Source organism: Pyrus communis, chromosome 14 (genome assembly GCF_963583255.1).
Source record: "Pyrus communis chromosome 14, drPyrComm1.1, whole genome shotgun sequence".
In the NCBI taxonomy this organism is placed as follows: domain Eukaryota; kingdom Viridiplantae; phylum Streptophyta; class Magnoliopsida; order Rosales; family Rosaceae; genus Pyrus; species Pyrus communis.
Genome location: NC_084816.1, coordinates 20382017 through 20395725, shown reverse-complemented (window position 1 = coordinate 20395725; position 13709 = coordinate 20382017). Strand labels below are relative to the sequence as shown.

Here is a 13709-nt window from a genome sequence, read left to right as displayed (position 1 = left end):
TCTATTCGCGAAAGTCTGAATCAAGCTGAATGGTACTAATTAGTAATACAACTTGTGCATGATATTTACTTATAACCAAGTGATGTTTGTTTGTAACCAAGTGGCATAAAGGAACAAATGTGTATGCTTCATGCATGACTTGGAATAGTATTAGTCGTTGCAAGATTTTACATCACTTTGTTTTTATTTTTAATATGTATATAAAGTCTTATTTGTATGGGAGTGCATTTTTGCTTACCATTCTCAAATTGTAATAATGCTCACCACTTTATTTATCACTTTTAGTTGAGTTTAATTAAATTTTGAGATTGTATCTATACACCATAGATCTCAAAATTTAAACTCATCTAATAATAATAAATAGAGTTGTAAGTATCAACATCACTTGACTTAACTCTACCTGACATTCGTTGAAGTCTTTGTGAAAAAAGAAAAACAGAACGTACGTAAGGGCCAATGCAAGTTGATTGGCATGTGTGACTTTGCAAGCATGGTGACCTCTTCCTATTAAGATGAAAACTTCTAGCCTTTATATTCTTATCTGTGGTAGAAAAATGGGTACGTCCATGATAACTTTTGGTAGATGAATGAATATTTTTTACCGTGGATATTTATTAGATACAAAAGTTGCGGACAACAATTCACATTACATTGAACTATGGCTAAAAAGTATATCGCCTTTGCACGTTTTATAGGCAAACTCATAGCTAAGCAGTTCTTATTATGAAGCAAAACTTCGGGAATTGATCTAACTTGGATGTGTAATTGAATTTATGCATTTTAATGATTAAACTGATAAATATTTCGACCACATATAGATTTAATATCGTAGTATCTTTTAGTCTCTATATGCCACTAAAGTTGCGGACAAAAATTCACAATACAATAATACATAGAATTGTGGATAAAAAGTATATGGCCCTTGCACATTTTATAGGTGAACTCATAGGTATGCAGTTTTTATTGTTGACCAAAATTTTGGGAATTGATCTAAGTTGAATGTGTAATTGAGCTTCTGCATTTTAATGATTAAATTCATAAATATGTCGACCGCATATGAATTTAATATCATAATGTCTTTTAGCCTCTATATTGGTATATGTGGCAAAAAAATGGGTACCTCCATGAGAAAATTTTGTAGATCGATGAATATTTTCAATCTAGATATTTATTAGATACCATAAATTATAAGTCTATTCGCGAAAGTTTGAATCAAGCTAAATAGTACTAATTAGTAATACAACTTGTGCATGATATTTGCTTATAACCAAGTCATGCATGAAACATACACATTTGTCCCTTCATGCCACTTGGTTATAAGCAAACATCATGCACAAGTTGTTTACTAATTAGTACCATTCAACTTGGATCATGACCGTGTTCTTTATGTTATTCATACGCCCAAGATATTGTAAGAAATCATGTTGATTATTCAAAACGAATCAACAACTAGTTGCACAGGGTCACACTCAGTGATACTCTCAACTTGATAAAGAAAGGAAAAAAAAAAGAAAAAAAAAAAAAGGAAGTCGACTTCCAAACTAAAATAAAATGTATATAAATATAGAAAATTGTTATTAGCACTCTAAAAATCTTATTTGGCACTCCAAACTTTCTACAATTAGAAAAAATACACTTGTGCGGAGTGTAAAATTAAGATTGTTGGAGTGCTAATAACAGTTCCCCAAATATATCTTAACAAATATTGTACGTGGCATTGACTTAGACTTTCACAAATAGACTTACAATTTCTGGTATCTAATAAATATCCAGATTGAAAATATTCATTGATCTACAAAATTTTCTCATGAAGGTACCATTTTTTTACCACAGATACCAATATAGAGGCTAAAAGACACTACAATATTAAATTCATATGCGATCGAGATATTTATGAATTTAATCATTAAAATGCATAAGCTCAATTATACATTCAAGTTAGATCAATTCCTGAAGTTTTGTGTATTTTAAGCATCCACAAATCTCACATCTTCCCAAGAGATTTCGAGGGAATTGAATTAAAATTTTATATGGAATCTCTATAAATCAATTGAACTTCATAAAAATCCATAGATTTATAAATCCATTAAAATATCTCAAATTCTCAAATGAATACATCCCCTACAACTTCCAAGAAACAGCCAGCAACCAGTCCACACCAACGCCGCTCAACCACGGGCCTTCGCCTCCTCCACGAGCCATCGCCCTCCACAATGCCGTCATCCACTAGTCGCCGGCGGAAGTGGCCACCGCCGGGCACCGCCTATTTTGAGGTAAACTCCCAATTTTTCAGATTTAAATCTCTAATTGATCATTTAATATAAAACATTGTTTCGTCTATTGTTTCTAACATAAATTTTACACATTTTATGGGTGGGTGTATACAGAAGCCCACTTGTAGCCTTTTCTCAAGTGGCCCATTCAGTGTTGGGCTCGCAAATTTTTCGCATCTCCAAACGCAGCGTATCGCTTCTTCTTTTTCTTCTTCCAATTCACCACGCTCACTGCTGCAGCTGCTGGACCTCTCAAGGCGTCAGCTCTTGCCCCACTGGTTCAAGGTAAACAGTATCCCCCCCCCCCTCTCTCTCTCTCTCTCTCACTCTCTCTAGGGTTCTTCTGCAATTTTTACTTCGATTTCTCAAATTTTATATCATGATTCCTGAATTAATTGCTTTTTTTTTTTTTGTTTGTATTTGTGTGTGTATATATACATATATATGCATATTATAGACGTATGCTATGGAGTCAAAAGAAGAAGAAGAATATGTATTGCTCGATCTCGATTCCGTTTCCTCGCAGTTTGAAATTCCACCAAACGCACCCTATTCTTTTTCCGTACGTTTTTTCTAATCTAAGTATCTCGTTGTTTTGTAACATTTTGCCCCGCAATTTTCAGCGTTCAAAACTCTTTTTTATGTGATGCCATTTTTAAAATCGAAATGTGTTGATTTGCAGGGTCTAAACACGGAGCATCCAGTATTGACTATAGGCGACAAACTCAAGTTGGTGAGTTTTAAGTTTTTAACAGCCTGAAGAAACGAAATTCTGTATCAAATTCGATCGTGTGGTTCTGTAATCTGTGATTCTGTGCCGATTCTTAACTTTTAAACTGCGTAAATTCGAATCTGTTTGTAAAACCCATATCATGTTTCTATGCAGTCAATGCCACATTTCCCCTTTTTCTTTTACCTTTAGCCGTTTTCGGACTTGGTAGGAGTGTTTAGGCTATGAAATTAGTTCATGTTGTTTTATGCAGCATATGAATTTGGTCGTAAGTTATACCGGTTTATTGAACATTGGACGTCTTCCGTGTCAATGAAATGTTTTAACTCCAATCTTTGCACTGTTTACCGTGGTGAGGGTTTGGTGCTATCCTGGAACGGTTTGTGTGTTTTGTAGAAGAATTTGACTAAATTAATTTCTCTGAGAGTGGTTTTAGGCTTTTAGTTGATATCTAGTTAGCAGAGTCTTTTATGTAGACAATGTATGCGTGTAAATACTACCATGGAGACTCTTAAATTGGAATGTGTTTGCTTTGCACCTTTTTCCATTTTGTTTTACCTTTGTGTCTTTCGGACTTGTTTGCAGCATCAAGCCTATGAAATTCTCATGTTGTTTTACGCAGCATATGAAACGCCTTCAAATCGGCCTCACTCTTTAAAACATTGGCATTGAATGCTTTAGTGGAAATTGAATGTTTTAACCCTGATCTTCCTACTGTTTATCTTGCTGAGGGTTTGGTGCTGTCCTGGCACTTTGTATTGTTTACAACTAGTGATACTTTGCAGTAGTTTTTTTGTTATTCAGTACTTGCTGTAATTCCCACTTTGATTTTCTCTTTTGAGCCTTGTATGCTGTTTCATCATTTTTATTAGTAATTGGTGTTTTATACTTGGAAGAACTAGGGCAAGTTCTGCGTCACTAGAAAGGCTTGGAGGTTGAAGTTGTGGGCTGACATGATTTCTTTTCACTAATTCTTTTTTTCCTACAGATAGGAGAATATCAAGAAACGATTGGAACATGCCTTATATTCAAAGAAGAAGGTAAATTACATTTCTCTCTCACACTCAGAATACACCCGTAGGAAACTATGTCTGGAAAACTGCCTTTTAAACATTTACTGTACCGTATATTTTCGGATCAAGATGTTTGGATCCCTCTTTAAATAGGGTCCTCTCGTTCTGCAAGTAAATTGAGGGCTTCCTCATTCTTTGTTCCTTCTCTACTTTGTTACGATTTTATTCTTCTCCAACTGAGCTAAGGAGTTCAAAGTTCTGTTCCAATTCAAGGATCTACTTTCATTTGAGGCTGTGTAATGTGAAAATATTGGTTAAAGTTCATTGGCATCAAGAGGTGCACATCATAGGCAATGAATTTCGCCTTTTGAGTTTGACTGCTTCCATTGCAGGTGTTTTAGTAGAGAAATTATATTCACACACCTCAACTTACTTCTTCCACACCATTTTAATTTTTTAATATTTTATATACATCAATAACACTTGATAGAAAAATATTAAAAAATTAAAAAAGTGTGGGGAAAGTAATTTGGGCTGTGTGATTATAATCTTCCATTTAGTATTCAGTGTTGACTTGCATGGCTCTTAAACCGGTACATGCTTTGATAAGAGTGTGAGGGACTAGAATAGATATTGAAAGGTGATCTTGATTTTTGATATAGATTATAGAAAACTTAGGTTATACCACTTCCCTTCGCCTATGGAAGGTTGGGCTTCGACGCTAGTACAGCACGACCCAACTTGAAGCACCTCACTATGACTTTTAGTCAGGTTGAATACGAATATGGGGCAAATCCTGACCTAGATGAACTCGCACCAAGATCCAGATTCCATTTAGGTCTCTATAGATATACCATTGGAAACCGTTATTAATCCGGAATCTGTTACTGGATAACAACCACCATTCCCCCCCCCCCCCCCCCCCCCCCCCCCCCCCCAAAAACTCCTCCTTTTCTCCCCAAGACCTTTCGCCTCACTATGTATTTTCATGGGGCACAGAATTTTCCTTCAAATGAAAAGAATGGTCTTATTGTTGCGGAAGGTGGTTATGAGCATGACGGCCAAAGCCAGTCATAACCCTTCTTTTATGTTTCTCAATCAATTAATCAGTAAAAAGAACCCGCCTATCAACTTGTATTGTTTCATTTATTTACTTTTTGTATCTGCCTGCATCAATAACACCTTATCTTGTACTAAAGCAAGCCCTATTGCAGATGCTAGCCCTGCGGTTCATGAAGAAATGGGACCATCAGAAGCAAACCTTTTTGCAGGCAAATGCATAATGGATCCAAATCAATCTCCAAGCAAGCAAGTAAAACCAGTTACGAGCCTTCAAAGGATTTTAAAATTTAGACTGGCACCCAATCTCGAGTCTCATGATCCACCTGAACAGTCTCGGTAAGCAAAGTTTACGAGTTTTTTGTTACAAGACCACTGAATTACAAATCTGATTTCTGAATTCCTTAGTCGACGCCTAAAGTGTATACTTCTATATATTTCTTCACCCTTCTCTTCTTTATCATAAGATTTACCTCTCGTTAATGAACAATAAGCATCTATATTTTATTATTAGCATATTCCCTGTTTTTTTTTTTTTTTTTTTTTTTAAATGCCAGGGATCCGGTGCTACATACAGTGCAATCAGTGGCTGAATGACCAAGATTGGAATCCTTAGTCGACACTAGCTTATTCCCTCGTTATAGCAGGATTACTTGCATGCTAAGCTAAAAGCCGAATGCTGTTGTAGAGCCCTTTCGGATCGTTTTTCGGTTAGACGGTTTCTTTTCCTTTTGACTTGGCTGGCACCAATAGCTCCAGAGAAAATTAGAAAGAGAATCACTGATTCGTTAAGGCTTCACATTTGGATGCCTTCAAACTATAAAATTGTATCTTGCTTTTGTATACGGTTTCCCATGACGCGTCCACCACTACCTTGGTGGAGTTGACACGAATGTAATACGGGACATGTTAATATGTATTTGAAAGTGATTTCCACACCCACTTTTGAAAGTGATATAATTCATATGTCGTTACCTTGTTGTGACCTAAATTGAATTGAAGGAGAGCGAGAGAGGGTGTGGGCAGAGAGAAGAAAATGAGGTGTGGTTCGAGTCCCTGCAGGTGACGAGCATGCCGTGGCACTTGATTCCAATGGATTTTTTAGTCTCCAAACGAAAGATACTTTCGATGTTTTATTGTCTAGCTGACATGCATTTGAGTTCTAACAAAAAAATGTTGTAACTTTCTGTATAGAAATTGCTGGTATATACTCGGGGGAAACGGTAGTGTGGTGCATTAGGCCACGGGAATGAGATTGACAAGACTACCCCATAACTCTTGACCAAGCTCAAAAGCCACCCCGCTGTGCAGGTTTGGTTTTTTTCATTCATTTCATCATTTCTTATAAAATTATGTTAGCGTCGGGATTACGCTAGCATCAACTGAACAATGTTTACAAAACTGCTGATATGTTGAGTTGAGTCACAATGAATAAGTGAAATATTGTCAGTGCGTGGCTGATGCTAACATAATTTTTATGTCTTAGACTGCAAGGATCTGCGGTCGGCAGCGATGATGGATGTAACATAATTCTTGGTCCATTTGTAGCCTTGTCGGTAACATGAAAAAATCACAAGAATCATACCTGTGGGGGTGACAATATTTGTTTGAATGGACTTTCTAAGCATAGTCACATCTTTTGGATTTTTGTTTTAAAATAGAAAGGATGCAAATTTAGTTAGCAGTCCATGTCAACATTTATTATATAGTGGTGCTATTTACATTTTTTTATTTATTTTCTACACAGCTTGTTAATTTCTGTTATTGATCATTTTTAATTCATTCAATCCGACGGTCAAAATTTGAAACGGGTGTGTAAATGTAAAAAGAAGTGAGTGGATAACATCCACCCTTGTGTACTATAAGACACTACCTACTTTGTACTTGCCAACTTTCATCAAACTCTACTGAAATGTAATATTCAAAGAAGTATTTACATGGAACAGTTCATCGACACATGATATCTCATGACAATGAACTAGTTCCATGTAAGTTACTTTTGTAATAGTTATGATCTTTTATGTTGGTGTTTTAATATCAATTGCCTTCTAAATTGGGACGTTGGAAGCAGAGTGAAATAAAAGCCCATCATTCAAATGATGTGCCTTCACTGTGATGTTTGCTACCCTTGCTACAAAATCAGTATAATGTTGTAAATAGGTTAAGGAGTAGTTGGAAGTTTGTAAGAGGAAGAAATAATTGGAGCCTTGGTTTTGAACTTTAGCTTAATTGGAGTTTTGATCTTTGAACGAAAAAATCGTAAGAACTGATTCTTAAGTTTATCATAAACGTAATGCGGTTACCTTTTAATGTGAATAAAACTTTTAATGAATTTACCTAAAATAACCATTGCTTCACGTTGTGATAAGTTAAAGCACCACATATTTTTAGTTTAGGTACAAAGATCAAATTTGGCCAAAATTTAGGGACTATGCTAAACGGGTTGGCTGAGAGAAAGCATAAGCATATTGTTCAAACTGCTCTTACTATGTTACAAACTGCAAATTTGCCTTTTAAATTCTGGACCTTTGCCTGTCAAACAGCAGTTTACTTAATAAATAGAATGCCATCTCTTGTTATTCATAATAACTCTCCATTTGAACAATTATATTATGCAATCCCAGATATCCATCATCTTCGAGTCTTTGGTTGTTCTTGTTTTCCATTGTTAAAACCTTATAACAGCAACAAGTTCCAACCTAGGCCTACTAAGTGTATATTTTTGGGATATGCCTTGAACTACAAGGGGTACATTTGCAATGATCCTAGTCATGAGAAAACCTATATATCCAGGCATGTTATTTTTAATGAAAAAGATTTTCCATATGCCACAATGGTTTTCAAACCTATGTTTTCTGTGTCACAATCATCTCAATCTACTGTTAGCTATTCTTCTGTGCTTCCTAATCTTGCTAATATCTTGGTTACCCCTTCAACATCCTGTCCATCACCTCAATAATCTAATACGCACCCTTCTTAGCCTAATATACATTCTTCACCTCAACCACTGTTTCAACCAATACCATAATCCACAAACTCACCTGCTTCTCAATCCATTGTTGCTCAAGATTCTTATGTGGTACCTGAATATAGCTCAGAAACCTTGCCAGTGGTTCATGATATTCCACCAATGAATCTGCACCCTATGCAGACATGATCTAAAAGTGGGATCATAAAGAAGAAAGTTTTCTTAGCTTCTGTTCACAGTGCAGTTGAGGTTGATTTAACAACAATTGAACCATCCACTTATAAGTCAGCTTTAAAAGTTCCAGTTTGGTATAGTGCAATGCAAGAAGAGATTGAAGCTTTGCATTCACAGAATACATGGAGTTTGGTTGATCTGCCACCTAATAAGAATTTAGTTGGCTGTAAATGGGTGTTTAAAGTGAAAAGGAATGCTGATGGGAGCATTGCCAGACATAAGGCTCGGTTGGTAGCAAAGGGGTTTAGCCAAGAACAAGGATTGGATTATGGGGAAACTTTTAGTCATGTGGTAAAGCCTACCACTGTACGATTGGTTCTTGCTCTTGCTGCACAGTTTAATTGGTCATTAAGACAACTTGATGTTAAAAATGCATTTCTTCATGGCATTTTAAATGAAGAGGAGTACATGTCCCAACCTCCCAGGTTTGAAGATTCTAGATATCCTTACTTACTGTGCAAGTTACACAAGTCTCTTTATGGTTTAAAACAAGCTCCATGGGCTTGGAATAATCGATTTACTCAGTTTTTACCTCAGTTGGGTTTCAACAATACTTATTATGATTCTTCACTGTTTGTTAAGTATGTTGGTGCTAAAATTGTGATACTTTTGTTATATGTTGTGCAGCTGCAACAATTCAACAAGTTATTGCACAGTTAACTAAAGAATTTGAGCTTAAGGATCTTGGTCCTTTACACTTTTTCTTGGGTATTCAGATCACAAGAACTGCCTCTGGTTTATTTCTATCTCAAGAGAAGTACATTCAAGACTTGTTGAAGAAATCTGAAATGTTAGATTCCAAACCTGCAGTCACTCCTTGTTTGCCTTACAATAGGCATCTTAAGGATGATGGACAACCTTTTAACAATCCAGCACTATACAGAAGTATCGTTGGGGCCTTGTAGTATCTTTTATTTACTAGGCCTGACATTGCCTTTTCAGTTCCTCAAGTTAGCCAGTTTATGCAGGTTCCAATGATATCTCACTTCACTGCAGTTAAAAGAATATTATGAAATCTTAAGGGTTCTTTAACTCATGGCATTAGTTACAGCAGTGGAGAGTTGATCTTAAAGGCTTTTAGTGATGCTGACTGGGCAGGGGACCCTAATGATCGAATGTCAACTATTGGCTTGGTGATATTTCTTGGAAATAATCCTATTTCTTGGTCTATTAAGAAGCAACAGACTGTGTCTAGGTCATCAACTAAGGCAGAGTACAGGGCATTGTCATCCACTGCTGCCGAGTTAGATTGGGTGCAACAACTTCTTACTTTTTTGAAGATAAAACTCGAGTATACTCCTGTTTTATTCTGTGATAATATGTCTGCCATTGCCCTATCCTTTAATCCTGTGCAACATCAACGGACCAAACACATTGAAGTGGATGTTCATTTTGTCCGCGAACGAGTGGCTCACAAGAAACTCCTTGTGCAGTTTGTTTCATCCTCAGAACAGTTTGCTGATATACTCACTAAGGGTCTCAGTTCACCATTGTTTACTACTCATTGCTCCAACCTCATGCTTGGGTCATCCCAACCTGAGCTTGAGGGGGGATGTAAGAGTATATAACTGAATCATTTAGATTGTGCCATTTGTCAGTAATACAGTGGCTAGATTGAAGAATATGGTTGGGATATCCTAGCTATAATAAGATCAAGATAATATATAGCTAAGCTTCTGTAAGAAGATTGTATGTAGAAAAAGTAATAAAGAAAAGTAGATTTATTTATCTCTCTAAAGTCTTCTCTCGTCCTTTATCTTCTCTCTTAAGCTTTCTTTCTTCTTGTGTTCTATGTTCATGACTCCTGTGTGATATGGTTAACAATGACGTCAGTTTTTTTCAAATTATGTTGTCAATCGTTGTATCACAAGCACAAACAGAATCAGAGGTCTTGATACCAACTCTGGTATCTACCATCACAAAATTGATTTGATCGAAAATTTTCTGTATTCTTAGTTGTATAGCTCTTTGTGCATATCAATTATATCAATGACTTAAAATAATTTACAATCAGCTATATGACGGATTCTCCTATTAACTATTCTGAGTTTAAAATTTTCTTCTTTCTTCCCCGATGACATTTTATACGACAAAAACAATTAATGGGTTGTTTCAAGAACCAAACGACCTTTATGCCCAAATCGAAAAGTATTTTTCGTTTTGGTCCATAAATAAGACAACATAAAAACTGACCATTTCATGTCGGCATGTTCATACATAAATAGTAAATAAAAGATACAATAGAAAATAAATAAATATATAGTGCCAATTGGCCCTGAAGTTGTAGAATATGTAGTGCAACAATGAGCTGTCTTCTTACTAGTTTGACAAATCCTTCACTCCCCATGGACTAAATTTTGCAAAACCAGTTAAAGTAATCATCTCAACGGAATTGTGTTTTAGTTGAGGTGTTTTCTTAAGACCGATTAGTTGGCTAAAAAAGCGTGCTTGTGTTCTCGTTCTGCATTCAAGATTTAGTTAGGTAAAAAAGTGTGCTTGTGTTCTTACTCTGCATTTAAATTCGAATTCCTCTTTCTATAGTTTAAATTGCAAAAGAAAAGATCTCATTTGATTTTAGATATCATACAAAGTCTGAGTCCCCAAAAACATTACAGAACCAAACTCGAATTTTAGAGCACAAAGTTCCCCTCCTATTCACATCTCACAATTTTGTTTTTCTTAATTTTTTTTTTTTTTTTACCCCCATGTTTTTATTCATTCCAAACCGCTTTCGATGAGCAAAACCAAAACTTGTACACTCACAAACTCCTCCTCCATAACAAGATTTCTAGAAAATAGACCCCCCTACACCCCTCAGATACAACCGCGGCGTCGCGGACCAATGATGCAATGTCAGGGCCGGGTGTAGGCAAGCCCTTCCTACTTTCTCTAACCCATGGTTTCCAGATGTTCCCTGAAAACTTCCAACATCCCAGAAAAACTTACAATTCCCTCCAAGCTACAATCATCCCCAATAACCCACACATAATTCACCCTGTGAGCAATTGCCTGGATCATCACAGCCACCAGTGAGCTCCTTGGATGGCAGACAATGGCCTCTGCCCTCCTCACCATTCTCGCCGAGTAGCTGCTCGACCGGGTGTACCTCCCGGGCCTAGTCCGCCGCAGGCTCCTGTTCGGAGACGCTGATGACTCCTCGTCGGAAGAAGATGATGTCATCATCAATGCATGTGCATAGCTACTTGATGAGCTCAGCGTGTAATTATCCAACACCCCTTGGAGCTTCCTGTCCTTCAACCTCTGCATCACAGTTTTTACCAGGTGCTCAGGAGGGCCACCACAGTCAATGTAGGACATGAGGTCCCCTGCTGAGAGGGTGGTGATCGCGGCAGCCACTGACTCGTCACAGCAGGCAAGGGTGAAGGGTGAGATTTCACCGATCAGGACCCCCTCGGTGTCAACCACCGCCACCGAGGTCTGCTGGGAGAGGGAGTGGGAGATGAGCTGGAGGGCGGAGCTGGCGGATGAGTGGTAGTTGATGGCCAGGATATCGGTGCTGATGATGCCAAGGGAGTCTATGGACATGGCTGGGAGGGGGGAGAAAAGCCCAATTGAGCTAAGGAGGAATCTCATCACATCTTCCTGTGTCAGCCAGCAGAATTCTTGGCCGTTGTGGATAGTGGTGGTGGCGGCAGAGATGGGTTTTGGGTGTTTCTTTCTTCTTGAATTGCTTCTGCTTATGATTGGGACCACCAAGTTCTGGACTCCCTCGAGGATGAGATCAATGGCTGCTAGCAGACTGAAAATTACAGAGTAAAGTAAGAAAGATTTAAGTATTTGGGTAAGTTGGTTGCTAATCACAGTAAAAAAACAAAATTCAGATGACAAAATTATCAGATTAGGGAAGTTTTTGTTTTAATAATTAAAAAATTGTGTTGATGAGTTTGTCAAGACGTGAAATTTAACAAAAAATTGGCTGCAATTTGAGAAAAAGACAGCAGAAAACTCCAATTTGTACAATCAATGAAACAAAACTGGAACAACAAGAAAACCCAGATGCCAATTCATCAAAAACGCAAATCAAGCCAAAAAATTTAAGAAATATAAGAAATTTCAAGACATGGGTTTTGATTTTCTTTACCTGCAGGAAGGTTCCACGTGCATAACATGGCCAGGAATTTTGGTTAAAATCTCAGAGACAGGTGCCTTGAGAGCGGCAGATGGAGACGTCAAGCTGTCATCTTTGCTGAGATAGCAGATCACATCAACCATGCAGACCTTGCCAATGCAGCGGCAGAACTGGCCGCCACCACCTACACCACTGCCGTCTGGTGACTTGGGTTTGGAGTGGTCGCAGTCCCAGACGCTGATGAAGTTGTCCTGCGAGGTCTTCAGGGATTCCAAGGCATCGGCTACGGTGGCGGAGGCAGAGAGGGACCTCAGGGCCGGCTTGGCTAGACAGAGGTCGGATACCTCGTACCTTAAGAAGCTCACTGCCATGCAGTTACAGGTTCAGTGAGAAGTGGCGGGGAGGAGGCGGAGGAGGGATGGAACTCTTTTGGTTGTGGTGATGGTGATGTTCGAGTATTGTGGGGGTTACAAGAGAGGGGTATTTATAAGAGAAGGGGAGGGGTGGCGTGAAAGATAGTATCATATAAAAACAAGAAAACTAGTAAAAATAGTTTGAAAATTTTAAGTTTTAACCATAAGGACAAAATAAAAAATAAAGTGAATAATACCATGATTGATTTTTTACTATAAAAATGTAGTTTTTCGTTAAAATGAACCGTACCGATAATTTTTCGTTAAAGTTTCTTAAAAACAATGTATTCATAATTTAGGTAAAATTGTGACACTATGTTACCCGTGTTTATTATGTAGTGTATTTTTTAGTATTATTACATGATTAGGACATAATTAATAAAATTTATTAATTAAAAAATTAAATACATATTTTATATTTTGAAAAAAATTATAACACGACGTGATAGTATTTTAGAATATCGAAAATTCTCATCATGTATTACATAATACATGATAAGCATCGTAAACATAAAACTTAACTCGAGTTTGAACAGGGGCTAGTAGCACAACTCTTATGCGTTGTCCACAACACGTGGACAGGCCTTATTACGACATACTCCGTAGGTCTGCTCAACCATCTAAGTAAATTTATCGCATGGATGTTGTCCACTTAAAGAGCGGTGCTATACGTTGGTGATGTATGGTACGATTTTGATAAAAACTTATTGCATTTGTATCTGGAATAACAAAAACAAACTTATCTAAAGTTATTTTAATAGGCTGATAACGTTAGTGTGTTAAATAGAGGTCTACAAATCCATTGTCACCAATTTGGTGCCGCATTCATGTCTCCTCTCCTATTTCCCAACAAGTATCTACCCATTTAACCCAGCCTTGACCCCGCTAATTTTAATAAAACTAAAACCAAAGAAACGAGCAGTCACCGC

General features: G+C 37.3%; 2 protein-coding genes across 3 annotated transcripts; one reads left to right on the top strand and one right to left on the bottom strand.

The window, feature by feature from the left end:
- Positions 1 to 2442: 2442 nt before the first annotated feature.
- Positions 2443 to 6342, top strand: LOC137716333 (uncharacterized). Of its 2 annotated transcripts, none has more exons than XM_068455773.1 (6): positions 2443 to 2558; positions 2731 to 2835; positions 2956 to 3006; positions 3992 to 4043; positions 5288 to 5414; positions 5633 to 6342. In XM_068455773.1, the coding sequence occupies exons 2-6, from the start codon at positions 2740 to 2742 to the stop codon at positions 5670 to 5672; spliced, it is 366 nt and encodes a 121-aa protein (XP_068311874.1). In that variant the 5' UTR covers positions 2443 to 2558; positions 2731 to 2739; the 3' UTR covers positions 5673 to 6342. The 2 variants fall into 2 exon arrangements, with proteins under 2 accessions (XP_068311874.1, XP_068311873.1); XM_068455772.1 differs by having other exon boundaries at positions 5231 to 5414.
- Positions 6343 to 10811: 4469 nt separating this feature from the next.
- Positions 10812 to 12807, bottom strand: LOC137716497 (CBS domain-containing protein CBSX5-like). Its single transcript, XM_068455954.1, has 2 exons — positions 12380 to 12807; positions 10812 to 12037 (listed from the first exon to the last, which is right to left on the bottom strand). Exons 1-2 carry the CDS (start codon positions 12736 to 12738, stop codon positions 11167 to 11169), a joined length of 1230 nt encoding a protein of 409 aa, XP_068312055.1. The 5' UTR covers positions 12739 to 12807; the 3' UTR covers positions 10812 to 11166.
- Positions 12808 to 13709: the final 902 nt, after the last annotated feature.

What these genes read in the sequence shown, in the direction of transcription:
- LOC137716333 (XM_068455772.1), top strand. Translation starts at nt 2,740, where the DNA reads ATGGAGTCAAAAGAAGAAGAAGAATATGTATTGCTCGATCTCGATTCC. An exon ending in TAGGCGACAAACTCAAGTTG is followed by an intron (nt 3,007 to 3,991) that starts GTGAGTTTTAAG and finishes TTTTTCCTACAG; the next exon opens with ATAGGAGAATATCAAGAAAC. An exon ending in GATCCACCTGAACAGTCTCG is followed by an intron (nt 5,415 to 5,632) that starts GTAAGCAAAGTT and finishes TTTAAATGCCAG; the next exon opens with GGATCCGGTGCTACATACAG.
- LOC137716497 (XM_068455954.1), bottom strand. Translation starts at nt 12,738, where the DNA reads ATGGCAGTGAGCTTCTTAAGGTACGAGGTATCCGACCTCTGTCTAGCC. An exon ending in CACGTGGAACCTTCCTGCAG is followed by an intron (nt 12,038 to 12,379) that starts GTAAAGAAAATC and finishes TGTAATTTTCAG; the next exon opens with TCTGCTAGCAGCCATTGATC.